This window comes from Macaca thibetana, chromosome 1 (assembly GCF_024542745.1).
Source record: "Macaca thibetana thibetana isolate TM-01 chromosome 1, ASM2454274v1, whole genome shotgun sequence".
In the NCBI taxonomy this organism is placed as follows: Eukaryota; Metazoa; Chordata; class Mammalia; order Primates; family Cercopithecidae; genus Macaca; species Macaca thibetana.
In genome coordinates this window covers 203,261,454-203,284,544 of record NC_065578.1, presented here as the reverse complement: position 1 = coordinate 203,284,544, position 23,091 = coordinate 203,261,454, and the positions used below count along the sequence as shown (strand labels likewise).

Below are 23,091 nucleotides of genomic sequence, written 5' to 3'. Positions count from 1 at the left end.
AAGACTTGCAGGAGAAAATAAGGAACTTGTTTTAAAGCAGAGGGATTGAAATCCCAGGGATGAAAGAAATTCAAATGAACGTATCTTTTAATTGGTTCCTGTCCTTTTATGCACCCCTGCTCTGTCAGCTTCCATACTGTGGAGCTTCTAATTCTCCAGTGCTTAAAAAGGGTTCTCCTTTTGTTCACTGTAAGAAAACCATTTTTGTTGGCTCCACACAAAAAGTGTCTATGATGTCTCTGGGATGGTAACACTTCATCTCCTCCTGCTAAGTTATTTGATCCAGAACACAGACATTGGAAAATTCAAATGGCTTCTTTGATTTCTATTATCACACCCAAACCTAAAATCATTGGGTGTCCTTGACCCCAGCACATGCCCTCTACTTCCAGCCTGTCTCTGACATTGGCCAGGGAGTTCCCAACAAGCCACAGTCAGAAATGATGGCCTCCATGCAAGCACTGTAAGTCTCCACCAGTGACACATCCAGAAAGGCCACGTGCTATCAGGAAGTTTCTTTTCAAGCTCGTGGGTCATTGTCCACGAAACAAAGCATATCTTTCCCTTTGCAACTGCATGTTAGAAAGTTGAGTAAATTACAAACAGATGGCACCCTCAGTTTGCATCTGGCCTCTATGAAAATCCTTATAGATGATGATAACAGTCGTGATGTTGAGTGATCTGTTTCTCCAGGTTTTGTAACAATACTAGTCTCTGCAACTTCTCTTTATAAGACTTCAAGGTTTTCCTGTTTCACAATTTGTCTGACTCTCCCCATCTGGCCTAAGAAGAGCCTATTCTCATGAACAACAAAGGTAGCTATTGATGTATGTAAGATGGGTTCATTTGGCTGAATATAACTACTGGATATTCTCCCTAAGTCAGCATTTTCTAAAAGACAACCAATACTTCATAGTAAAAATTAGGTTCACAGGATCACGTCCAGTTAGTTAAAAATACTGGACCAAGCAATCTCTCTGACCTGTTGAGCCAGCTGGCTCTACACTGGCTTCTTTCGAATGCTTCACTTCTGCAGATCCAGGTTTCAGAATTAAGCAACAGGAGTGTAAATATCAGGTTTTTCTCTTATGAATTAGGACTTTGGGCAAATTATAACCTTCTTAAACTTTTTTTCCTCACCTGTAAAATGAATATAACAACAGAAGTAACTCATAGAGTCAGCTTATAACAGTGCCTGGTGCATGGTAAGCACCCAGTGCATTTTAGCTGCCAATAACAATCCATTCGTCCAGATGGAAACTTTGTCACTGGCTGTCCCTCTCTCAGTGGTTCACCTCCTCCCTTAGTGAGAGGCATAGTTCGCCCCTCTCCAGATGATCATCCTCAGCAAAAGTTGGCATCAGGATCTTTAGCCCATTGAACTCCAATAGTTCTCAAAGGGAGACAGGGTGTCCTGAGGGTGTTTGGAAATGGGGAGGGTGTTTGGAAATGGGGAGGGTGCATATTGGAACGGGGAGGAGCGCTGGCATTTAGTGGGTTGAGTGGCCAGGAGGTGAAATAACTTGCAATGCTCAGGACTGCCCCACACCATGAAGAATTTTCCCACCCAAAACACTAATGGTGCTTCCACTGAAAAACACAGACTGTTCAGGAAATGTTTAGAGATGAAAGGCATTAGACAAAATCATTCCAATGAACAGGTCAAAGAGGTAAGTGGCCCAAAATCAGTTAGGAAATCACCAGTACCTCCTTATGGTTTCCGGTGGCTCTGCATGGAAGGGAATCTGACCGGCTGAGGCCAGGGTGTCCTGCAAGGCCTTGCTGACCTCCCACAGCTGACCCAGGGACAGCCGGCCCACCAGTGGGGTCAGGTCACAGCCCTGCCACCGGAGTTGTTGCTCTTTCTCCTCTATTTCCCTTCTCAGCTGTTGATCTTTGGCTTCCAGCACCGACATCCTTGCTTGGAGAGCTTCGATTTCTTTCTATAGAGAATGAGGAGTCGAGATTTTATAAATTAACCCTGCTCACGGCAAACTGCTCTGAGGATAATGACTCGTTTAAATGAGAATTGGCCATATGCACAAGAACCAGGAAGCTCCCCTTCTGAGGCAGGCAGATTTTTGGAGGTTTGCTGAACTGGAAAAATCATGCCAGCTTTCTATTTCTAATGAGTTGGCATAAGGAAAAACATTCCCTCCCGAGCATTAAATAACTATGGGGGGTGAGCCAAGAATTTGACTTGGAAGAACCCAGCAGATACATAAATGACTTACTTCATCTCGGATGGACGAGTTAGGACACAGGGCAGGGAGCCTTACGCACCTGAGGTCTGAGCTAAGCAGGTAACCCCAGCCACAGACCAAAACAAGAAATGCAAGCAACCCTTTGTTAGTCTGTCCCCAAACACAAGAATTCAAAGTAGAGAGAAAGGTAAAAAATGACTTCTTAAGTCTACAGGGCTGAGAGAGGAATGAGATGCTGCAGATGGTGCCATGCAGCCTAAAGTTCATGACAATCTAAAAAATGTAATTTCTGCAAATATAGCAAACTGAAATCCAAATCCATAAAATATCATTTAACATTAAGGTCAATTAACTAAACAAGCAGCAGGTAATGAACGCCCATCGTGTGCACAGTGTTATAGCAGATCATCATCTCACTGCCCATATGATTCTGAATCAAAAATAAGACTCTTAATTAACATACTCACAAGTTTTATGCTGATAAGAGCACAACTCTAATCCTGGGTGTCTCTAACTTCGTATTCACATTCTCTCAGCCCCAAGGTGCATTACCCGCAACTTCTACCTCCTGAACCCACTTCAAGTATGGGAGTGGGGAGAAGAATTGGGAGTTACTAAAGAATGTCTACTACCAAGACATTCTAAGAAAAAAGTAAAGCCTCAGTGTCCCCAATTGCTCCAAGATTACAGTCTTACTGACAAAGTCTCTCAACTAACCTCTCTACTTCCACCTTTGACTTCCTCTACCCTATTCTTTTCTTTTTCTTTTAGTTTTTTTTTTTTTTTTAAACTGGTAAAACACATGTAGCATAAAATTCAGCATCTTGAGCATTTTTTTTTTTTTTTTTTTTTTTTTTTTTTTTTTTTTTTTTTTTTTTTTGAGACGGAGTCTCGCTCTGTCGCCCAGGCTGGAGTGCAGTGGCCGGATCTCGGCTCACTGCAAGCTCCGCCTCCCGGGTTTACGCCATTCTCCTGCCTCAGCCTCCCGAGTAGCTGGGACTACAGGCGCCCGCCACCTCGCCCGGCTAGGTTTTTTTTTGTATTTTTTAGTAGAGACGGGGTTTCACCGGGTTAGCCAGGATGGTCTCAATCTCCTGACCTCGTCATCCACCCGTCTCGGCCTCCCAAAGTGCCGGGATTACAGGCTTGAGCCACCGCGCCCGGCCATGTCTTGAGCATTTTTAAGTGTAGAGTTCAGTGGCATTAAGCACATTCACATTGTTGTACAACCATCACTGCCATCCATCCACAGAACTCTTTTCATCTTGCAAAACTGAGACTCTGTACCCATTGAAAACTAATTCCCCATTCTCTCTTCCTCCAAGTCCCTGGGAATCACCATTCTACTTTCTCTATGAATTTGACTTCTCTAGGTAACTCATACAAGTGGAATCATACAGCATTATCCTTTTGCGACCAGCGTATTTCACTTAGCATAATGTCCTCAAGGTTCAACCATGCTGTAGCATGTGTCAGAATTTCCTTTCAAGACTGAGTAATATCCCATTACATGTACATACACATTTTGTTTATCACTTATCTGTTGATGAGAACTTGAGTTATCAGCTTTTGGCTATTGTGAATAATGCTGCTATGAGTCTATAGGTGTGTAAACATCTCTTTGAGTCTATGCATTCAATTTTTTTTGAGAGAGAGATATATAAACACACCCAGAAGCGGGGGTGGCTGGACCACACAGTGAGTCAATTTTTAATCTTTTAAGGAAGCTGCATACTGTTTTCCATATTGTCTTACATCCTATTCCTAATACAGGGTCAAATTATTTACAATGTGGTCAGATCAATTACATTTAGCATTGTTTACTTTAAACTTTCTAGATATTCCTAAAAGCAACACTCTGACTGCAGCTGAACGCCATTATACAGGCAAAAAACTCTCCCTAAATGAAGGCATCCAATGGTTCCCTGTTGCAATCTGAGAAAATTCCAGATCCTTACAAGGCCCCTTTATCTCTGACTTCCTCCCCAAATCCTCCCCCTCATTTACACTGCTCCAGCCACAGGGGCCTCCAGCTGCCCTCTGAACACATGAGGCCCACTCCCACTCTAGGGCTTCATCTTGGTATCCCCCTGCAGGATCCTCTTGCAGAAATTTCTGCAAGGCCTACTCCCTCTCCTCTTTCAACTGCTGGGTCCAATCTCACTTCTCAATGAGTAGACTCCATCCTCCACATCATCCTAGTCTACTCTGGGAAGCTCTTATCACCCTACAACATACCAGTTATCTAATAGAGGTTTTATTATGTTTATCACTTATTGTCTATCTCCCCATTCTCACCCCCTAGTAAATCAAAAGCTCCCCAGGAATCTCAAGCATTTCAAACAGTATCTGGCACTCAGTGAACCCTCAATAAATGTCTGTTGAATAAATGAATATTCAAGTACCTTTCCCAGAGTGCTTCAAACACTAAGTGCCCAGGGCTAAAATTATTTTCTCTACACTCTGACTTTCTCAGGAATTGTGTAGACCTTTAATTGGCAAATGTTATTAAAAATGAAAAACCAGATTTCACATTTTCAGCTATCCAAACAGTATAACACATTGTCTACGTAAGTGCTCAGTTAATGGAGGAAATGGTTTCAAATAAATTGCCGACTTTTTCCTCCCTTTGCCTCCTTACTCTTGAAGTGACCTGGATGGGGCAAATTCAGATAACAAAAATATTTGATGGCCAGAGCAGAGAGGGGAAGCCTCCAGCCTAAGCCAGGATTTGAACTTGAGTGTTGAAGACCTATGCTCTTCCCATGAAGTCACGTAGCTTCCAATCAATGCGTTCTCATTGCTCCCCACTCATGCTTCACAACTCCAGGCTCAAGCAGGCACGGACCCTGTTTCAAGATTCCCTGCCTCTCGGGTGCCCTGTCAACTTTCAGAGCTCTGGCTTTAACTCGGTGCTGCACCCAGATTTGTAGCCTCTCGATGATCCTTAGCCAGCCTGCATCCTCTGTTCTGGGCCAACTTTGGGCTTCCACGCAGTCGGCTAATCATTCCAGATGTGCCTGCCTTGCTCAGTCCGGACTTACAACTCTGTCTCTTAACAACTTCAGCTCATAGACTACTATGATAGGAATTTCCATAAAGGATTTTCACAGCACAGATGTCTTTTTGCCTTTCAAAGGAAGCTTCTAAAGGTCAAAATGATAAGAAGTGGCAAATTGGCCTGGCAGACAAGAAAAGCATATTCAAAAGGTAATGAGGAATATCGAAAACAGGCGCAAACGCTGCTGAGCTTTCAACCCTCGTTTGTAATGAGATTCCTACAAGCCCTCTAGTCATTCCCACCAACTCTCCTTTTTGTACTCCCCAGCTTGACAGCCAAGGCTCTAATTGCTACACTCAAGGAAAGTAAGACCCACTTGGCTGCATTTGGCTTAAATGGATAAGAAAAATGCCGGCTGGGCACGGTGGCTCATACCTGTAATCCCAACACTTTGGGAAACTGAGGCAGGAGGACTGTTTGAGCCCAGGAGTTCAAGAGCAGCCTGAGCAACATACTAAGACCTGATATCTACTAAAAATTAAAAAATTTAGCCAGACATGGGGGTCATGCCTGTAGTCCCAGCTACTTGGGAGGCTGAGGTGGGAGAATCACCCAGGAGCTAGAGGCTGCAAGGAGCTATGATTGCGCCACTGCCCTCCAATCCGGGCAACAGAGCAAGACCCCGTCTCAATGAAAAGAAAAATGCCATGATATGTCTTGAAGATCTTTCACCTGCTCACCTGTAGCTGCTGCTTTTCCTGAAGAAGCCAGTCTCGTCTCGTGATGGACACGTGCAAGCTGTCCTGAGCAGTGCATTCCAACAGCCTCGGCTCCGTTCTGAGTGAGGCGTGGGTGTCGTCTCCACTGGCCCTTAAAATAACACATACCTATTGGTACAGGTTTGGGGAAGCTGAAATCCTCATGTTGACAAGTATTTTAAGAGTAAGAAACTCCAAGTGGCCCCCATCTGTTCTCATACTTAGGAGGGTACTTACCTGTTTTTAGGATGAGCTCCTAAATGTAAGTTTCTACCTTAATTACAATCTCTTGGGATTTCTGATTTTTCCCCTTAGTCAGAATACTACTATGGGACCTGCACTGTCCCATAAGGTAGCCCGTGGCCACATGTGACACATGGTTAGCCCAAATTAAAATGTGCTGAAAGTGTAAAACACACACCAGATTTTAAGGACTTAGTATGAAAATAGAGTACAAAATAACTCATTAGTAATATTTTTAAGTTCATTACATGTTGAGATAATATTTTGGATATATTGAATTGAATTAAATGTATTGTTAAAATTAATTTCACCTGTTTCTTATTAATTTGGGGGAATATAACAAGATCTTTATTCAAATGATTAGGAGTGTTGAATTCACACTCACTATTTCTGAAATTCACCAGTTCCCCTGCCTTTACGGCATCCACCCTTCTTCTGCTCATTTAGAATCTTCCACTTTGCACTAATGTTTGAGTCACTAGTCAATGAGAAGGCTGTCACTGAGGGTTTCAGAAGATTTTCTCCCACAATCAGCTTTAATCACAGCGAAATACACTTCTTGCAGAGCCCACATCACATTTTTTTTTTATTCCCAGCACTTATCACAGAGTTGAACTTAATAAAATTAGGCCAAGAGTTCTAGAAAATGCAGCTGAGCTCCTGGTAGCATTTCATCTAATTCCTGAAATTTTCACTTGATTAACTTTCTTCTTAATCCATTTTTTTTTTTTTTTTTAAAAGAGTGTCTCACTGCGACACCCAGGCTGGAGTGCAGTGGCACAATCTTGGCTCACTGTAACCTCAGCTTCCTGGGTTCAAGCAATTCTCCTGCCTCAGCCTCCCGAGTAGCTGAGCCTATAGGCATGTGCCACCATGCCCAGCTAATTTTTGTATTTTTAGTAGAGACAGGGTTTCACCATATTGGCCAGGTTGCTCTCGAATTCCTGACCTCAAGTGATCCTCCCTCCTCAGCCTCCCAAAAGTGCTAGGATTACAGGCATAAGCCATCGCGCCTGACCATTAATCTTTTTTAATGTGGCTACTAGATCGTTTAAAATTGTGTATATGGCTCACACTAGATTTTATTGGATAGCACTGCCTTGGATTATCCAAACAGGAGCAAATTCCAGAGCTGAACTTGATGGAGATTAAAAGAAGGGGTGAGTGATTTGCAGATGCTTGGATGTGAGCTTCTCAGAAAAGATTTGCTGAAAGGCTGTCAAAACCACTTAAAATCTGTTAGGCTTCTTCTCTTATTCTTGCCAGAGTTGACATATTTGGTAACAGTGATGCTGGTGAAAATGTGGCACAGGCTTGGGCCTTACGTTGGTGAGCTGTCTTTACAGGATACTTGGTGGTATTTGTCACCAAAGAATAATAAATTCACCCTTAAAACATTCCATTTCCAGTGGAATGAAGGTGGGCAGAAAAACAATTTACCCTAAGCAAAACTACGTCAACAATCCAGGGAAGCTATGTCTAAGAAAACACCACCAACTAAAACTAAAAGGCAAATGACAGGTTGGGAAAAATATATTGCTACACATATGGCAGAAAAAGGGTTAATATTGCTAATTTTAAAAAGTTCCATCAAATTATGAAGGAAAAGACAAGCGCACCAACCAGAAATTCCAAAATAATGGAATACGGCTGAGCGTGGTGATGCACACCTGTAGTTCCTGCTACCTGGGAGGCTGAGGCAGAGAATTGCTTGAGCCTATGAATTTGAGACCAACCTGGGCAACATAGCAAGATCCCCCACTTCAGAAATAAATGAAGCAAAACAAAACACAAAAAACGAATTGCAAAGTGTTAAGGAAAATGATTACTATCTAAAGATTTTTTTTGTGTGTAGGGCGGGGGATGGAATCTAGCTCTGTTGCCCAGGCTGGAGTTCAGTGGCATGATCTTGGCTCACTGCAACCTCTGCCTCCCAGGTTCAAGCAATTCTCCTGCATCAGCCTCCCGAGTAGCTGGGACTACAGGCACGTACAGCCACACTCAGCTAATTTTTGTATTTTTAGTAGAGACGAGGTTTCACCTTGTTGGCCAGGATGGTCTCCATCTCCTGACCTCGTGATCCGCCCACCTCAGCCTCCCAAAGTGCTGGGATTACAGCCATTACACCGCGCCCAGCCTCCAAAGATAGTTTTAAATTAAAATCCAAACAACATAAAATATCATCTTTCACCTAACAAACTGGCCTGTCAAAGGTTTTCCCAAACCATAAGTCTTTGGTGAGAGTAGGGAATAAGAATGACACTTAAAATTAAATATAACTTGGGATTCTACATTCCCACATCTAAGTATTGATTGCCTGTAAATAATCATAGTTTTACACAAAGATTAGCTACAAAAATCAGGTGTTTTCTTAGTAGCCCAAGACATGCCCCAGCATCAGGACCTCTTAGCAATGCTAAGCAGCCACTAAAATTAGGTCACACAAGAAGATATACTGGTCTGGAAAATGTTCACTATTTATTGCTGTTTTCTCTAAAGCAGGTTTTATGGCAAAAAGTATAAAATGAACCATTGTAAAAATATTAATAACATGTATATAAAACAAAAGAAAAATATTCACCAAAATGCTATCAGCTCCTATCTCTGGGTGGTGGAATCACTTCTTTCCATTGATCTTTCTAAAGTTTCTATAGTGAGCATGTATCATTTTTACAACCGTAACATAAAATGTTTGCCAACACGCACTAAGTAGCTGCACTTTTGATTTAAATATTTTAATACACCCAATTAGTCTTGTAGCTCCTGAACATGCCTGTGTTTTAAATAAAGCTCATCAATAACATCACCTTCAAGGTCCCCTTCCCTTGCAGAGGAGCAGACATCTGTAGCTTCTGACACTTGGAGGCATAAACTCAGCATCCTAAAAAGGCCAAATTAAACCTATCCCCTCCTTCTACAGAATCTCCCACACAGCTAGATCTTGTCTGCCACCTTTGTACTTATTTCAGGGCTCAGCGAGGAGAAGCGTGAAGCTGCATGTTCTTATTTATATATTAACACAGGGTCGCGCTGCCTCCGCATTTCTTAGAAAAGAAAATGAGTAACTGATCCTAATCTATGTTGTGCTATGTTTGTCTCCTTTTACTCCTACCCCATTTCATTCATTCATTCAGAAAAAGAGAAAATATTACTGAGCTCGCTGGTATGTACTATGGATTGCGCTTGGCTCTGAGGATACAATGGTAAACAGTTCTTGGTTCTTCCGTGGAGCAGGAGAGACAAATGCATCAACAGAAAAATTACAAGGCAATGAAGACATGGGCAATGCAAGGCATGGACCAATGACGGTAGACTTTAAAGCTGGGGGAGACTCTTCCCCCTTGCTGAGTCCTAACTTGACACTTACAAAATAAGTGAACCAACCGACCACGGTGCAATGAAGCAGGCTTCATATTTTTAGAAACAATACTAGGAAATATGTCACCTCAGCTTTTCGAAGTTAGAAAACAGCAGTTACAGAAAAAGGAACCTTGCTTTTTTCCTATGTCTACCAAAAAGATCAGACTCTCTGAATAATCTTAAAGGTCACTTATTGTAACATATGATGCAATTTAGAAATCTATTCTTTGTTTTATGTGCTTAAAGGCAAATAGCAGCAGCAACAAAAATGTTTAAACTGATAATAATAAAATAAACTACTGTGAATCGAGAACATACTGCACACTAGACGTCATCTTTTGATCACATTCGCTTCTCGTTACAGACCTAAGATGAAGATGCTATTATGCCAGTTTTGCTGATGAGGAAACTGCATCCCGGGGGTTCCGAGTCTAGCCCATGGCCACGCAGACAGCAGGAAGCAGAGTTTAGGAGTCAATGCGGATCAAGCTGAGTCCCAGGTTCCTGCTCTTTCCCAGATATCACACGCCATTAGGTTCTCAGCAAGCCCAGGAACTTCCATCTCCCCTGTCTTCCAGTCACATCCACACACACCCATTATTTGAATCCTCTTGCTGGCTACCAGCAGGGCAGTGCAACGCAGACAGTGCACAGCATGTGGAGTTAGGGGCCACCCTTTGGGTCTTGGTTGTGCCTTTTTCACGCTGTGTCACTGGACTTACCTAATCTCTCTGAACCTTACCTTCTTTGTTTTTAAAATGAGAATGACAGTGATGTGGATAACAAGAATGGCTTCCCTATGGAGTAAACTATGGGGAACAAATTGATCTAACAAACGACCACTGAGCATCTACTGTATACAGACCCCACCCTCGCACTGGGGCTGGTGGGGATGGAGACAGAACACCTCCATCCTCAAGAAGCTTGCTGTTGATCTCCCCAGCATCTCAATGTTTGCATCGGGAAAATGAACACTGTACTCACGTCCAAAGCACCCACTTTCTATACAGAGTAAGAAAGATGAAAAATGTGGGCCAGGCATGGTAGCATAAACCTACAATCCCAGCACTTTGGGAGGCAGAGGCAGGAGAATCACTCCAGCCCAGGAGTTCTAGTCCAGCCTGGGCAAGACAGTGAGACCTTATCTCTACAAAAAAATTAAAAATTAGGCACGGTGTCAAGTGCTTGTAGTCCTAGCTACTCAGGAGGCTGAAGTGGCAGGATAACTTGAGCCCCGGAGTTACAGGCTGCAGTGAGCTATGATCATGCTGCTGCACACCAGCCTAGGCAACAGGGCAATCAATACCAAGAAAGAGAGGAAAGAAAGGAAAGGAGGGAAGGAAGGAAGGAAGGAAGGAAGGAAGGAAGGAAGGAAGGAAGGAAGGAAGGAAGGAAGGAAGGAAGGAAGGGGAAGGAGAAGGGGAAGGGAAGGGAGGGGAGGGGAAAGGAGGGGAAGGGAAGGGAAGGAAAAGAAAGAAAGAAAGAGAGAGAAAGAAAGAAAGAAAGAGAGAGAAAGAAAAGGAAGAAGGAAGGAAGGAAGGAAGGAAGGAAGGAAGGAAGGAAGGAAGAAAGAAGAAAGAAAAAGAAAGAAAGAAAAAGAAAGAAAGAAAGAAAGAAAGAAAGAAAGAAAGAAAGAAAGAAAGAAAGAAAGAAAGAAAGAAGGAAGGAAGGAAGGAAGGAAGGAAAAGAAAGAAAGAAAGAAAGAAAGAAAGAAAGAAAGAAAGAAAGAAAGAAAGAAAGAAAGAAAGAAAGAAAGAAAGAAAGAAAGAAAGAAAGAAAGAAAGACAGACAGACAGGAAGGAAGGAAGGAAGGAAGGGAGAGAGAAAAAAAGAAAAGAAAGGAAAGAAGAAAGAAAAGTAGAGAGAAAGAAAAACAGATAAAATGTGTCTGAGGATCTTTACATGTGTCAGAAGAAATGTCTGGAACAAAACCATCCTCCTACCATCAGCTACTGATGTCTGTGGGAACGAAACACACTTCCTCTTCTGGGCTCCAGAGGCTCAGCCTGTTTGCACAGTTCCTCGTTCCTGACTGTGAACCTGGAGGGAAGCGATTGAGCTCATCTCATGGTGAGGACCCCAATGCCCAGCGTTAAGTAGGGCCTTGGCAAATATTTATTGAATGATTCAATGAGTCTGTGTCCTAGAAAATCCAGAAGTCGTTTATATTCACTTTTCTATTGCTTTGGATAATTTCTTTGCACTAATTTATTCCCCAATTTGCTCTGCTTATGCTAATATTACGAGTTTCTTGAATTTCCTAAATAGATACCATCTGGGTCAGGATGAGAGTCATTGAAGGAAATCAACACAGAATTGAAAATTAGCTACAGAGGAGCTACAGGTGGTAACTGGGAATTCTCTATATTATCATTAATCACATTAATTACTTAATCCATAAGAAAATCCCCTGTGATTAACCAAAACTCCTCTCTCTGTCTCTCGTATTCTTACTCCAGGTAGAGAAAGGGATCCACAGACGGCTGAGTGATGGCCCCAGGACACACTGTAGCTCAGCAATGAAGCAAGAGACAGGCTTCTGTCTTTCAAATCTTCTGTCCTCTGAGTCAGGCTTCCTCTCCGTTCTGCAATGTTGTCCCCTTTACATTCAATAATTCTCAATGTGTAATCCCTCATGTCACTGCAAATTAGCATCGCTGCTGTAAACTAATCAGTATGCAAAATGAACAAATCCCTCAGGGGCAAGAATTAAAAACATGCAGGGTAGAATGTTAGAACAGCACTCAGTGCCAATGGGGATTCAGGTGTCCAAGATCACACCCAGACCCACAGTTTCATACAGATCTCCATCGGCACCACCCCAGTACTGGAAAAATCTTGGCCTTTTCCATCAACAATTTAAAGGAGGATAAAATCCATTCATAAAATAAAATCGTACATCACAGAAAAAAAAATAGCTGCAAATTGCACAGGAAAAATGGTTTTATTCCATTGACAACTTTTACCATGTGACTGTTGTGAATGCCTATTTTCAGGAATATTGAAAAAAGAATGAAGAAATCGTCTAAGTGTCTGTGGTTCCTCTGCCAGCTTGTTAAGGGGTGCATGCCTGTGATGAGCCTACTTTGCCACCTCCTTCACAGCCCAGCACTCAGGCCCCCTGGGCCCTCTAGTGCCCTTGGCATTGCTGGAGAGGCCACCTTCAGAAGCCTTTGCAAGTGAGAATGTCGACGGGGCAGGAAGCCAGGAAATCCACCTGTGAGAAAATCCTGCACCAGAACTGCTCATGACAGTGCTGTGGTTAATGCATCTTCACATGTAACGCAGGAGGTCCCTCTCTGAGACCTTAATGTTGTTAACAGTACCAAAAACATTGCTTTGTGCCACTGCTGGAATCGCAGAATTTTAGTCTCAGAAAGGACCAAAACTATCAAGGCCAATGTTCTCATCGTCACAGTTAGAAAAACGTGGTCCTGAGGAAGTGCCATCTTTCAGATGACTATTTCTGGCAACAGGAGTTGGGTACAACTCTTCTGATTAAGGTTGCTAATCGCTGCTCCCTACTGAAGACTATTCTATCAAATTTATGTCATATGACTTGTGTGTTCCATCTCTCCCTCTTTGGGAAGACGGTGATAAAGAATGAGTTTAGGCCAGTCATAGAACCAACAAAGTGCACTCTTAACCTAGAAATAGCTTGCTCATTCAATATATGACGACCTAAATTACCAAAGCCATTCTGAGAGCACAAAAGAATACTGTAAAATTGCCAGAGACAATACAGGTAACTTTATAATTCTTCCATATATATATGATTTGCGTCTAAAAAGTAAGGAGCATGGAGAAGTCACATTCCTTGGGGAACTGACTTTCATTGTTTTATACAGTCTTATCCCACTCATAGAAATGACTGCCCTGCAAGAGAGACACATGAATATTCATTTGGGTTTATAATGGTTTATGCCTGATGCCACTGGCCTCAGGACAGACTTCAGTTGAGTTTGAACAAAGAGGGTGATATGGAAGACCTTTATTTGGGAGCTTTTATTTATAATCCAGTAGTTCCAAAACAAGTTCTGAGAAGTCCTCTGTGGCTCACCACTTATGTTTCCCCTCTTGTCCTTTCTCCCTTCTTTTGTTGAGGCCATGACAAAGGGTCTGGAGTTGGTCTCCTGGGAGTGGGACACAGGGCATGCCACTGTCCCTTGTGGTTTCCCATCTCCTGATCTGATGTGGGGTTCAGAAATATATCCTTGTTTGTTGATAATAACAAATATTTTTTTCTTAGCAATAGGATCTTGCTCTGTCAGCCAGGCTGGAGTGCAGTGGTGTAATCATAGGTTACTACAGCCCCAAACTCCTGAGTTCAAGCAATCCTCCTAGGACTACAGGCATGCACCATCGCATTTGGCTCGTTTATTATTATTTTTTTGTAGAGATGGGGTCCCACTATGTTGCCCAGGCTTGTCTCAAACTTTTGGTCTCAAGCAATCCTCCTGCCTCAGCCTCCCAAAGAGCTGGGATTACAGGTGTGAGCCACCATGTCCAGCCAGTAATGATAATTTTTATGTTGTATCATAGCCATCTCATTTTATATCCTGGGTAAAATGTGTCTGTAACAGTTACTTTCTGGTCTCATACAGTGTATCTTGATTCCAATCTCGAGAGCTTAGAGCCGACCATCACTGAATTCTGTGACACTGAATGCTGTGTTAGTCCCTATATGAGAACCAAAGGGAAATAAAGAATCACATGTTTCAAAGGCAATCAAGGAGCAATTGGTCAGAGGAAGAATGACTCTGTCCAAAAGCATCATGGTGCTGCACAACATTCATCTTCTCTGTTCCCATCTCAAAGGAAGTATGCTAGTGGGAAGTATGTGGACAGGTAAACTGGGGCTCTGCCTTGATAAGCCCCACTGGAAAACCATGATAGACCTTTGTTTTCAACTTTGTTATATTTTGTTTGCTTGAGTTTGACGTTATCCACTGGGAAAAGGTCTTTGATAAAGGACATTTTGTGTGCACATGCATACAAACACATACATGCACACACACAATTTCGGTTACAAAAAGGACCAGTTTTCATATACATATTGGTGAAGATCCAGTGGAAAAATGCACGGGGTGTATAGTTAGAGAAGTGCAATGTATTCATGAGAAAATTATCATCCAAATGTGTGATGATAGTAGGCCAACTCTCTCTCTTAGGAGAAAGGAAAAATAACTTTCTTTTGATTGGGTGGAAGACACAGTAGGAACAGATGCCTCTCTCTTCTCTTCTGATCCCTATTGTCACAGGATATTGAGCTAGAATTTTCCTGTTGCTCCAGAGTTGGAAACTAAAGCTGAAGGACGTAGACCTAAATGCCCTGCATTCTGAATCTCTAATGACGGAGTGGGGCATCCTACCCCTGGGGCTGCTCAACCAGCAACTCTGCAATCAACCACCACTCTCAATACCCACCCACCTGTTGGCCATGTAGAAAATAGAGTCTTCATGAGAGATGCGTTTTTCTCCCCTACCCCATGGTTTGCCTGTCCAAACCTGGCCACATGGGAGTAAATTCTTCCACTCAAACCCAGTGGGAAAAAAAAAATCCACTAGATTCACTCATAAAGACTGGGGGTGCCCTGCAAGAAGGAAGACTTACATCTGATTCTCCAACATGGATATCTGTCTATACTTAGGTTCTCTTAACAGCAGAGTCTGAGGCAGGGACCTGAGTACAGGTTGTTTTTTGAAGAAGTGATTCCCAAGAAACTAGAGTGGGAAGGAGGAAAATTCAATAAAAAGTTCATCGTGGAGCTGGTCACCACATGGGCAAATGGAACCCAATGGCCAAAAGGTTCCTAGTAGCAGGAACCTTCAAGAAAAGAAAAAAAATGTGTGAAGCATGCCTCAGAACTGTTCCCTAAGAGGTTGAGTAGGCTGGGGCATTGGGTGAGGGCATTATCCATCCCCACCCCTCTTTACACAGGTTCTGAGAACACCTGTGCAGGCAGGCCAGATAAACCTGTTGGGTGCCTGAGTGGAAAGCCAACAGTCAGCACGGTTCCCTGTTGTGGAGGGAATCTGAGGGAGGCTGAGGGATTGGGACACAGGGCACCCAAACTGTCTGCTGCAGCATTGTTTAAGCAACTCACTTCTGATGTGTCGCTGCCCCCTCAAGCAGGGATAAAGGAATTAGAGAGACCTAACAGGGCAGAGAGGGTCTACTATGGGGTGGCCTGAGCATACACCATTTGTTGTGGCAAAGATACATGAATTTCCCACAGGAATCAAGAGGACATCACAAAAGTTATTCCTCCAACAAGCAAACCCACTGGGCCAGAGGACCCCACAGAAGAGGGGTCAAATGATTTGAGTACCGATATCTGCCCTCCTCAGAGGAACCTGGTTAACCCCTGAAGATAGTTAAAACTCTCTTGGCTGCTGGCAGGATCTGAACATATCAAGGGTGACCCAGGGTGCTCTTCTACACGAGCTCAGAGGATTAAACAGTGTTTCTCAAAAGTTGACTTAAATTGTGATTTTTAAGAACAAAGTGACAACAAAAATAATAAAACACAAAGTATCTGATTGTATCTGAATGTTTACAGCTTCTTAAATCTTATCCTAAACTAAATTTTCTTAACCTGGGAACCAAAGACTCTCTAAGGAGTGAATGAATAACTCAGGAGAACTGTGAGTCTCCTGAAAATTCACTCAATAGTTTGCATATATGTACATGCGTACACGTAGTTTTGCAACAGAGGAAGTCCATAGCTTTCATCAGCTTCTCAAAATAAATAAACACTTGATCCCAAAAAGGTTAACAGGCACTTATTTGCGTTATTAGTTAGTATTTAAAATTGTTCATGTTGACACAACTACTTTATTTCTACAGGAAAAGCACCACTCATTCAAAAATATTATATTTCCCCCTTGACTCAGAGAGCCTGTGAGAACTGTTTCTGTCCAGGCTCTGGTCTGTGTGGGCTTCAGCCTGCCACGGCGGCCCTCTGTTGGTCACTGTGAAAACTGCAGTGGGTAGCTAGCACACTGAAAGGCAGGTTTTAAAAAATTATTAGTAACTATGTAATTGTGTTAACATGTATTAGAAAAATTTCAGAAAGTTAATTTCAACTCATTATTTTCTACTTATGGTAATAATAAGATGGGTAGATTTAGCAAAACAAAAGCCAAGATAAAACATAAATAACTGAAGTTTAGAAATCAGTGATCTAATTTAACCCCCTCATTTTCTGATGAGGGGAGTGGAGTTTGGAGAGGTTCAATAACTACACCGAGCCATATACAGCTGGTTGGTGGAAGAGAAAGGATCAGAAATGACCTCCTATCCAAGGTTCTGTCAAGACTCTGTGCAACTCCTTCTTGCTGACAATCTCAGAAGAAAAGCTGAAGGAGCATTTTCCTCTAGGGCATCTGAATCCCAATAAAGTGAAGTCAGTCTCTCTCTCTCTCTCTCTCTCTCTCTCTGTCTCTCTCTCGATATTCATATATATGTTTGTGAACCTATATATAGCTACACATGCATAAGTGTCACATCCACACATTCAGTGAATACAGATTATGGGCCAGACACTATTCTAGTCGCTAGAAATATAAAGATAAATATAATACGGTCTTGTCCTCAAGGAGCTTATCATCTGTCAGAGTAAACAGATATTCAAGAAAACAGATGTATTCCGCGTAACACGGTGAAACCCCGTCTCTACTAAAAAATACAAAAAACTAGCCGGGCGAGGTGGTGGGCGCCTGTAGTCCCGGCTACTCGGGAGGCTGAGGCAGGAGAATGGCGTAAAAACCCAGGAGGCGGAGCTTGCAGTGAGCTGAGATCCGGCCACTGCACTCCACCCTGGGCGACATAGCGAGACTCCGTCTCAAAAAAAAAAAAAAAAAAAAAGAAAACAGATGTATTTAAGACCTAAGCAGACGTGAAGTTATTCAAGGCATGCTGTCATTCAAGGGGGAGGCAGTGTGACTTATGAGCAGAGCTTTGCAAGGATATTAGTTTCACTAAGTCTGGAAGAATGGGCAATAGTTGGTAACAACAATGGGGCATGAGCAAGATCATAGAATCTAGAAATATTCAGAAGCTGGGGGTAACATATAATACTTCAGTAAGTATCTATTGCAGATGCTGGTAATGTCTAGTTAAATGCTGGGCAGCTGGGCAGGGGCTGGATCGTGAAGACTTTTAATGTCACACTAAGCAACATGAATTTTATCGTGCAAGCAATGGGGAGCCATTGAGCATAATGTAATACTTCTATCATGGCCTTGTGGAAGATGCATGAGAGGCAGTAATAATGGAATCAGAAATACCAGCAAGGAGACCATTGCCATAATCCAGATTGAAAATGTTAAAGACCAGAACTAAGGCATGGATGTGCAGGTGAGACAAGTGAGTGGGAATGAGAGAGACAGACAGTGGACGCAACAGGACTTGGTAACCAAGGACTGTGGGGAGGGATGGAAAGGGAGGACCCAGAGATACCTCAGAGTCCTTGCTTGGGTAACTGGGTAAATGGCAGTGAAAGTCACTCAGACTGGGGATATAGGAGAAGGAACCAAATGGGAAGAACAATGGTAAATTTAGTTTAAAAGATAGTAAACTTAGTAAAAGACAAGGATAAAGAGATAGTAATTTTAAGGATAAAAAGATACTACATTTAGTAAAAGTAAGGGAGATGTTCAATAGAAAACTGAATTGTGGATTGGAATTCTGGAGATAAATCGGGGCTAGAGATAGAAATTTGGGGAAAATTAGTATAGAAACAGTATCTGAAGCCAAGCCTCAGAGTATTTGAGACCACCAAGAAAGAAGATACAAAGTGAGAAGAGAGGAAAAGCTAGAACAGAAGACAGAAAAACAACAATATTAAAGAGAAAGGGGCCGGGCATGGTGGCTCATGCCTGTAATCCCAACACTTCAGGAGCCCAAGGTGGGAGAATTGCTTGAGCCCAGGAGTTTGAGACCAGCCTGGCCAATACAGTGAGACCCTGTCTCAAAAAAAATTTTAGAAGAAAGGGAGAGAAGGAGCTCATAAGACATTAAGCAGAATGGCCAGAAATGTAGCAGGAAGACCGGGAAGGGTGAAATCATGAAAGCCAACGGAAATGGGAGCTTTAGGAATGAATTTATTAAAAAATCTAGACGCTGCCGTGATATATAGCAGAATAAGAATTGAAAAATGTCTTTTAAATTTAGGAAATAGAAAGTCATTGCTGATTTTGGTAGAGATTTGAGGAGTGATAGAGATAGAAATCAGGTCACAGTGAGCTCAGAAAGTGAATGGAACATAAAAGCACAGTACACAGACAACTCCTGTGAGGAAAAGGAAAGACGATGATAGCTCATAAAGTAAGCCAACAGTTAATATTGACTTGATAAATGTTAAACAAAGACCTATACTTTTCTGGGGGCCTTACTAAGTCAAATCCCATAAAATGTTTGACAGGTTTCAAACAGTCAAATGTAAGAGATGTCCTTATGGTGTAACCTAATATAATTAAGAATGCATGACACTGGCTTTTAGTTAATCATATTCTATCAAAAAACTAGGCAAGACCACAATAAAAGCATCACTCTCTGCTATGGTTTGGATCTGTGTCCCCACACATATCTCGTGTCAAATTGTAATCCCCAGTATTGGAGGTGGGTCCTGGTGGGAGGTGATTGAATCATGGAGATGGATCTTTCATGAATGTTTAGCACCATCCTCTGGTGTTCTCGTGATAGAGTTCTCACAAGGTCTGGTTGTTTAAAGTGAGTAACACCTCCCATTTCTCTCTCTCTTGCTGTTCCAGCCATGTGATATGCTAGCTCCCCCTTCATCTTCTGCCATGATTGTAAATTTCCTAAGGCCTCCCCAGAAGCCAAGCAGATGCCAGATCATGCTTCCTGTACATTCCACAGAACTGTGAGCCAATTAAGCCTCTTTTCTTTATAAATTACCCAGTCTTGGATATTTCTTTATAGTAATGTGAAAATGGACGAATACAGAAAATTGGTACCAAGAAGTGAGGCATTGCTATAAAGATACCTGAAAATGTGGAAGTGGCTTTGGAATTGGGTAAAGGGCTGAGGTTGGAAGAGTGTGGATGGCTCAGAAGAAGACAGGAAGATGAGGAAAAGTTTGGGAATGCCTAGAAACTGATTTAATGGTTATGACCAAAATGCTGGTAGTGAAATCAACAGTGAAAGCCAGGCTGATGAGGTCTCAGATGGAAATGAGAAACTTATTGGGAACTGCAGTAAAGGTCAATTTTGTTATTGCTTAGCAAAGAACTTGGCTGCATTGTGCCACTGCCCTAAGGAATATGTGGATCTCTGAACTTGAGATTAATGATTTAAGGTATCTGGTGGAAGAAATTTCTAAGCAGCAAAGCATTCACCAAGTGGCCTGACTGTTTCTAACAACCCATTCTCATATGCATGAGCAAAGAAATGACCTAAAGTTGGAACTTATATTTAAAGGGGAAACAAAGCATAAAAGTTTGGAAAATTTGCAGCTTGGCCATGTGGTAGAAAAGAAAAGCCCATTTTCAGGGAAGGAATTCAAGCAGGCTGCAAAAATTTGCATAAGTAAGAAGGAGCTCAGTGCTAATAGCCAAGACAATGGTGAAAAGGCCTCAGAGGCATTTCAGAGACCTTCATGGCAGCCCCTCCCCTCACAGGCTTAGAGGCCTAGGAGGACAGAATGGTTTCATGGGGCAGACCCAGGGCCCCACTGCTCTGCACAGGCTCAGGACGTTGCTCCCCACACTGCTGTCAGTTTTTCCAACTCCACCATGACTCAAAGGGGTCCAGATACACCTTGGACCACTGCTTCTGAGGGTGCAAGCCATAAGCCTTGGTAATTTCCACATGGTGTTAAGACTGAGGGTGCACAGAGTGCAAGAGTTGAGGCTTGGGAGTATCTGCCTAGGTTTCAGAGGATGTATGGAAAAGCTTGGTTGTCTAGGCAGAAGTCTGCTGCAGGGCAGGACCCCTCATGGAGAACCACTACTAGGGTAATACAGAGGGGGAATGTGGGGTTGGAGGCCCCACACAGAGTCCCCACTGGGGCACTGCCTAGTGGAGCTGTAAGAAGGGGGCCACCATCCTGCAGTGCCTGGGATAGTAGATCCAACTGGCAGCTTGCATCCTCAGCATGGAAAAGCTGCATGCACTCAACGCCAGCCTGTGAGAGCAGTTGCAGGGGCTGTACCCTGCAAAGCCACAGGGGTAGGGCTGCCCAAGGTCACAGGAGCCCACTCCTTGCACCAGTGTGCTCTGTATGTGAGACATGGAGTCAAAAGGAGATTATTTTGGAGCTTTAAGATTTAATGACTGCCCTTCTGGGCTTCAAATTGCATGGGGCCTATAGTCCCTTTCTTTTGGCCAATTTTTCTCTTTTGGAACAGGAGTATTGACCCAATGTCTACATCTCGGAAGTAACTGTTTTTATATTTTACAAACTCTCACAGGCAGAAGGGACTAGCCTTGTCTCAGATGAGACTTTGGACTTTGAACTTTTGAGTTAACACTGGAAATGAGTTAAGACTTTAGGGGACTATTGGGAATGGATGATTGTATTTTGCAATGGGAGAAAGACACGAGATTTGGGGAGAACATGGGTGGAATGATATGGTTTGGATCTGTGTCCCCACCCAAGTCTCACGTCAAATTGTAATCCCCAGTGTTGGAGGGCAGGGTCTGGTGGGAGATGACTGGATCATGGGGGTGGATACTTCATGAATGGTTTAGCACCATTCTCTGGCACTATTCTCATGATAGACTTCTCATGAGATCTCGTTGGTTAAAACTGTGTGGCACCTCCCTCTTTTCTCTCTCTCGTTCCTACTCTGGCAATGCAATGTGTGTGCTCCCCTTTCACCTTCCACCATGATTGTAAGTTTCCTTAGGCCTCCCCAGAAGCTGAGCAGATGCTACCATCATGCTCCCTGTATAGCCTGCAGAACCATGAGCCAATCAATCTTCTTTCATTTATAAATTACTCAGTCTCAGTTACTTCTTTATAGCAATGGACTAATACACTCTCCATCCAAATTGCAGGTAGGGCTAAAAGACAGCACAGTGCACTGATTCAGGGCCAGGATGCAAGCCAGACAGTTGGGTTTCTGTCTCCCTCAGCACTCACCTGCTGGTTGGTCTGCCTAAGTTTGTTAGCTTCTCTTGGGCCTGGTTTCCTCATCCTAAAATTCAGGTACAGATGTAGATATGGATCTCTATACACATAGATATCAATATATAAAATAATACTATATATAAATATATGAAATATATAAAATATATATATTTAATACTATATAAAATAAAATATATAAAATAATATATATAAAATAATAATACCCCTTAGAATTGTCATGAACATTAAATGAGTTATTTAAATGAATGAATGAGCAAACTGTAGTCTATCCACACAATGGAGTATTATACAGCCTTGAAAGAAAGGAAATTTTGACACATGCTATCAGATGAACAAACACTGAAGACACTATGCTATGAGAAATGTCAGTCACAAAACAGCAAATATTGTATGATTCCACTTGTATGAGGTACACAGAGTAGACAAATTCAGAGAAATGGAAATTAGAATGTGATTGTCAGGGGCTGGAAGAGGGGCAGGGATGGGGATTTATTTCTTAATGGGTACAAAGTGTCACTTGGGGAAGAGGAAAAAGTTCTGGAGATGAATGGTGGTGATGATTGCACAATATTATTATGTATTTAATACCACTGAACTGTATACTTAATAATGGCTTAATCACTCAATCACCATCACTTAAGATGATGGATTTTATGTTATATGCATTTTACCACAATTTTAAAAAATGGAAATAAGTTAAATGAGTAACTTCTAAAGCACTTAGTAACTGTTATGAAAGTGTTTGTTAAATAAATAGAAACATAAAAAATTAGCTAAATTTATTGTGCCTCAATTTTTGTACCCCATTTCTATATGCTAAAAATCTCCCAAGACTGGAGTAGAGGACAAGAAATAACCCCAAAGATAAAAGAATGAGAGAATTACATAAAAAGTCAACTTGGGAGTGGTCTCATGTGTGAAAGAAAGAGGAACACGCAATGTTGCAATGATGTCTAAATGTCAGATTAGAAAAGAATAAAAATGTCGAGGTGAAATTTACTCCCTATTGAAGAGAACCATGAAAAAGTTCACTAAGCAAATAGTTACAAGGAAGCACCTACCAGGTGCCATTCACTCTGCTATATGCTACTGGCAAAACTGAGAAAATAATTGGCCTCACTGTGCAGGCAGGCTTTAGGGAGGTACCAAAGTAAACTAAATGTATAATGCCATGTACACTTAATAGGAATAGGCCAGAAAATCTTGTGATTGTCAGGGCCAATTGGAAGTGGGAAATAAAGTGGAATTGTTGTGGCCATGTTGATAACTAAGTAGAAAGAGACCTGAATTGTGATGAGGCTCATAGCATTCATAAAACACCTGTTCCCTCTCAGACCTTTACCTGGGGAGAGAGGGAACACGCAGGTAGATGGAGCAGTGGTTCTCAGCCTTTTTAAGCATGC

The 23,091-nt window shown here is 42.3% G+C and overlaps 2 protein-coding genes across 8 annotated transcripts in view; one reads left to right on the top strand and one right to left on the bottom strand.

Moving 5' to 3' along the window:
* C1H1orf131 (chromosome 1 C1orf131 homolog) overlaps positions 1-23,091 on the top strand; it is an 846,319-nt gene that overhangs the window by 294,286 nt on the left and 528,942 nt on the right. The window lies entirely within an intron of this gene.
* The window catches only part of DISC1 (DISC1 scaffold protein), a 346,709-nt gene that overhangs the window by 258,471 nt on the left and 65,147 nt on the right, over positions 1-23,091 (bottom strand). For 6 of the 7 annotated variants that reach the window (XR_007721540.1, XM_050769885.1, XM_050769859.1 and 3 more), the window contains 2 exons: positions 5,946-6,075; positions 1,708-1,943 (listed from right to left, as the gene is read on the bottom strand). Coding sequence is in view for 6 of the 7 variants with exons in the window: in XM_050769885.1 (XP_050625842.1) it covers positions 1,708-1,943; positions 5,946-6,075 (366 nt within the window). In the remaining variant the exon portion in view is untranslated. Of the gene's footprint in view, positions 1-1,707; positions 1,944-5,945; positions 6,076-23,091 lie in introns of those variants that run through there. The other variant, XM_050769894.1, reaches the window with a different exon arrangement.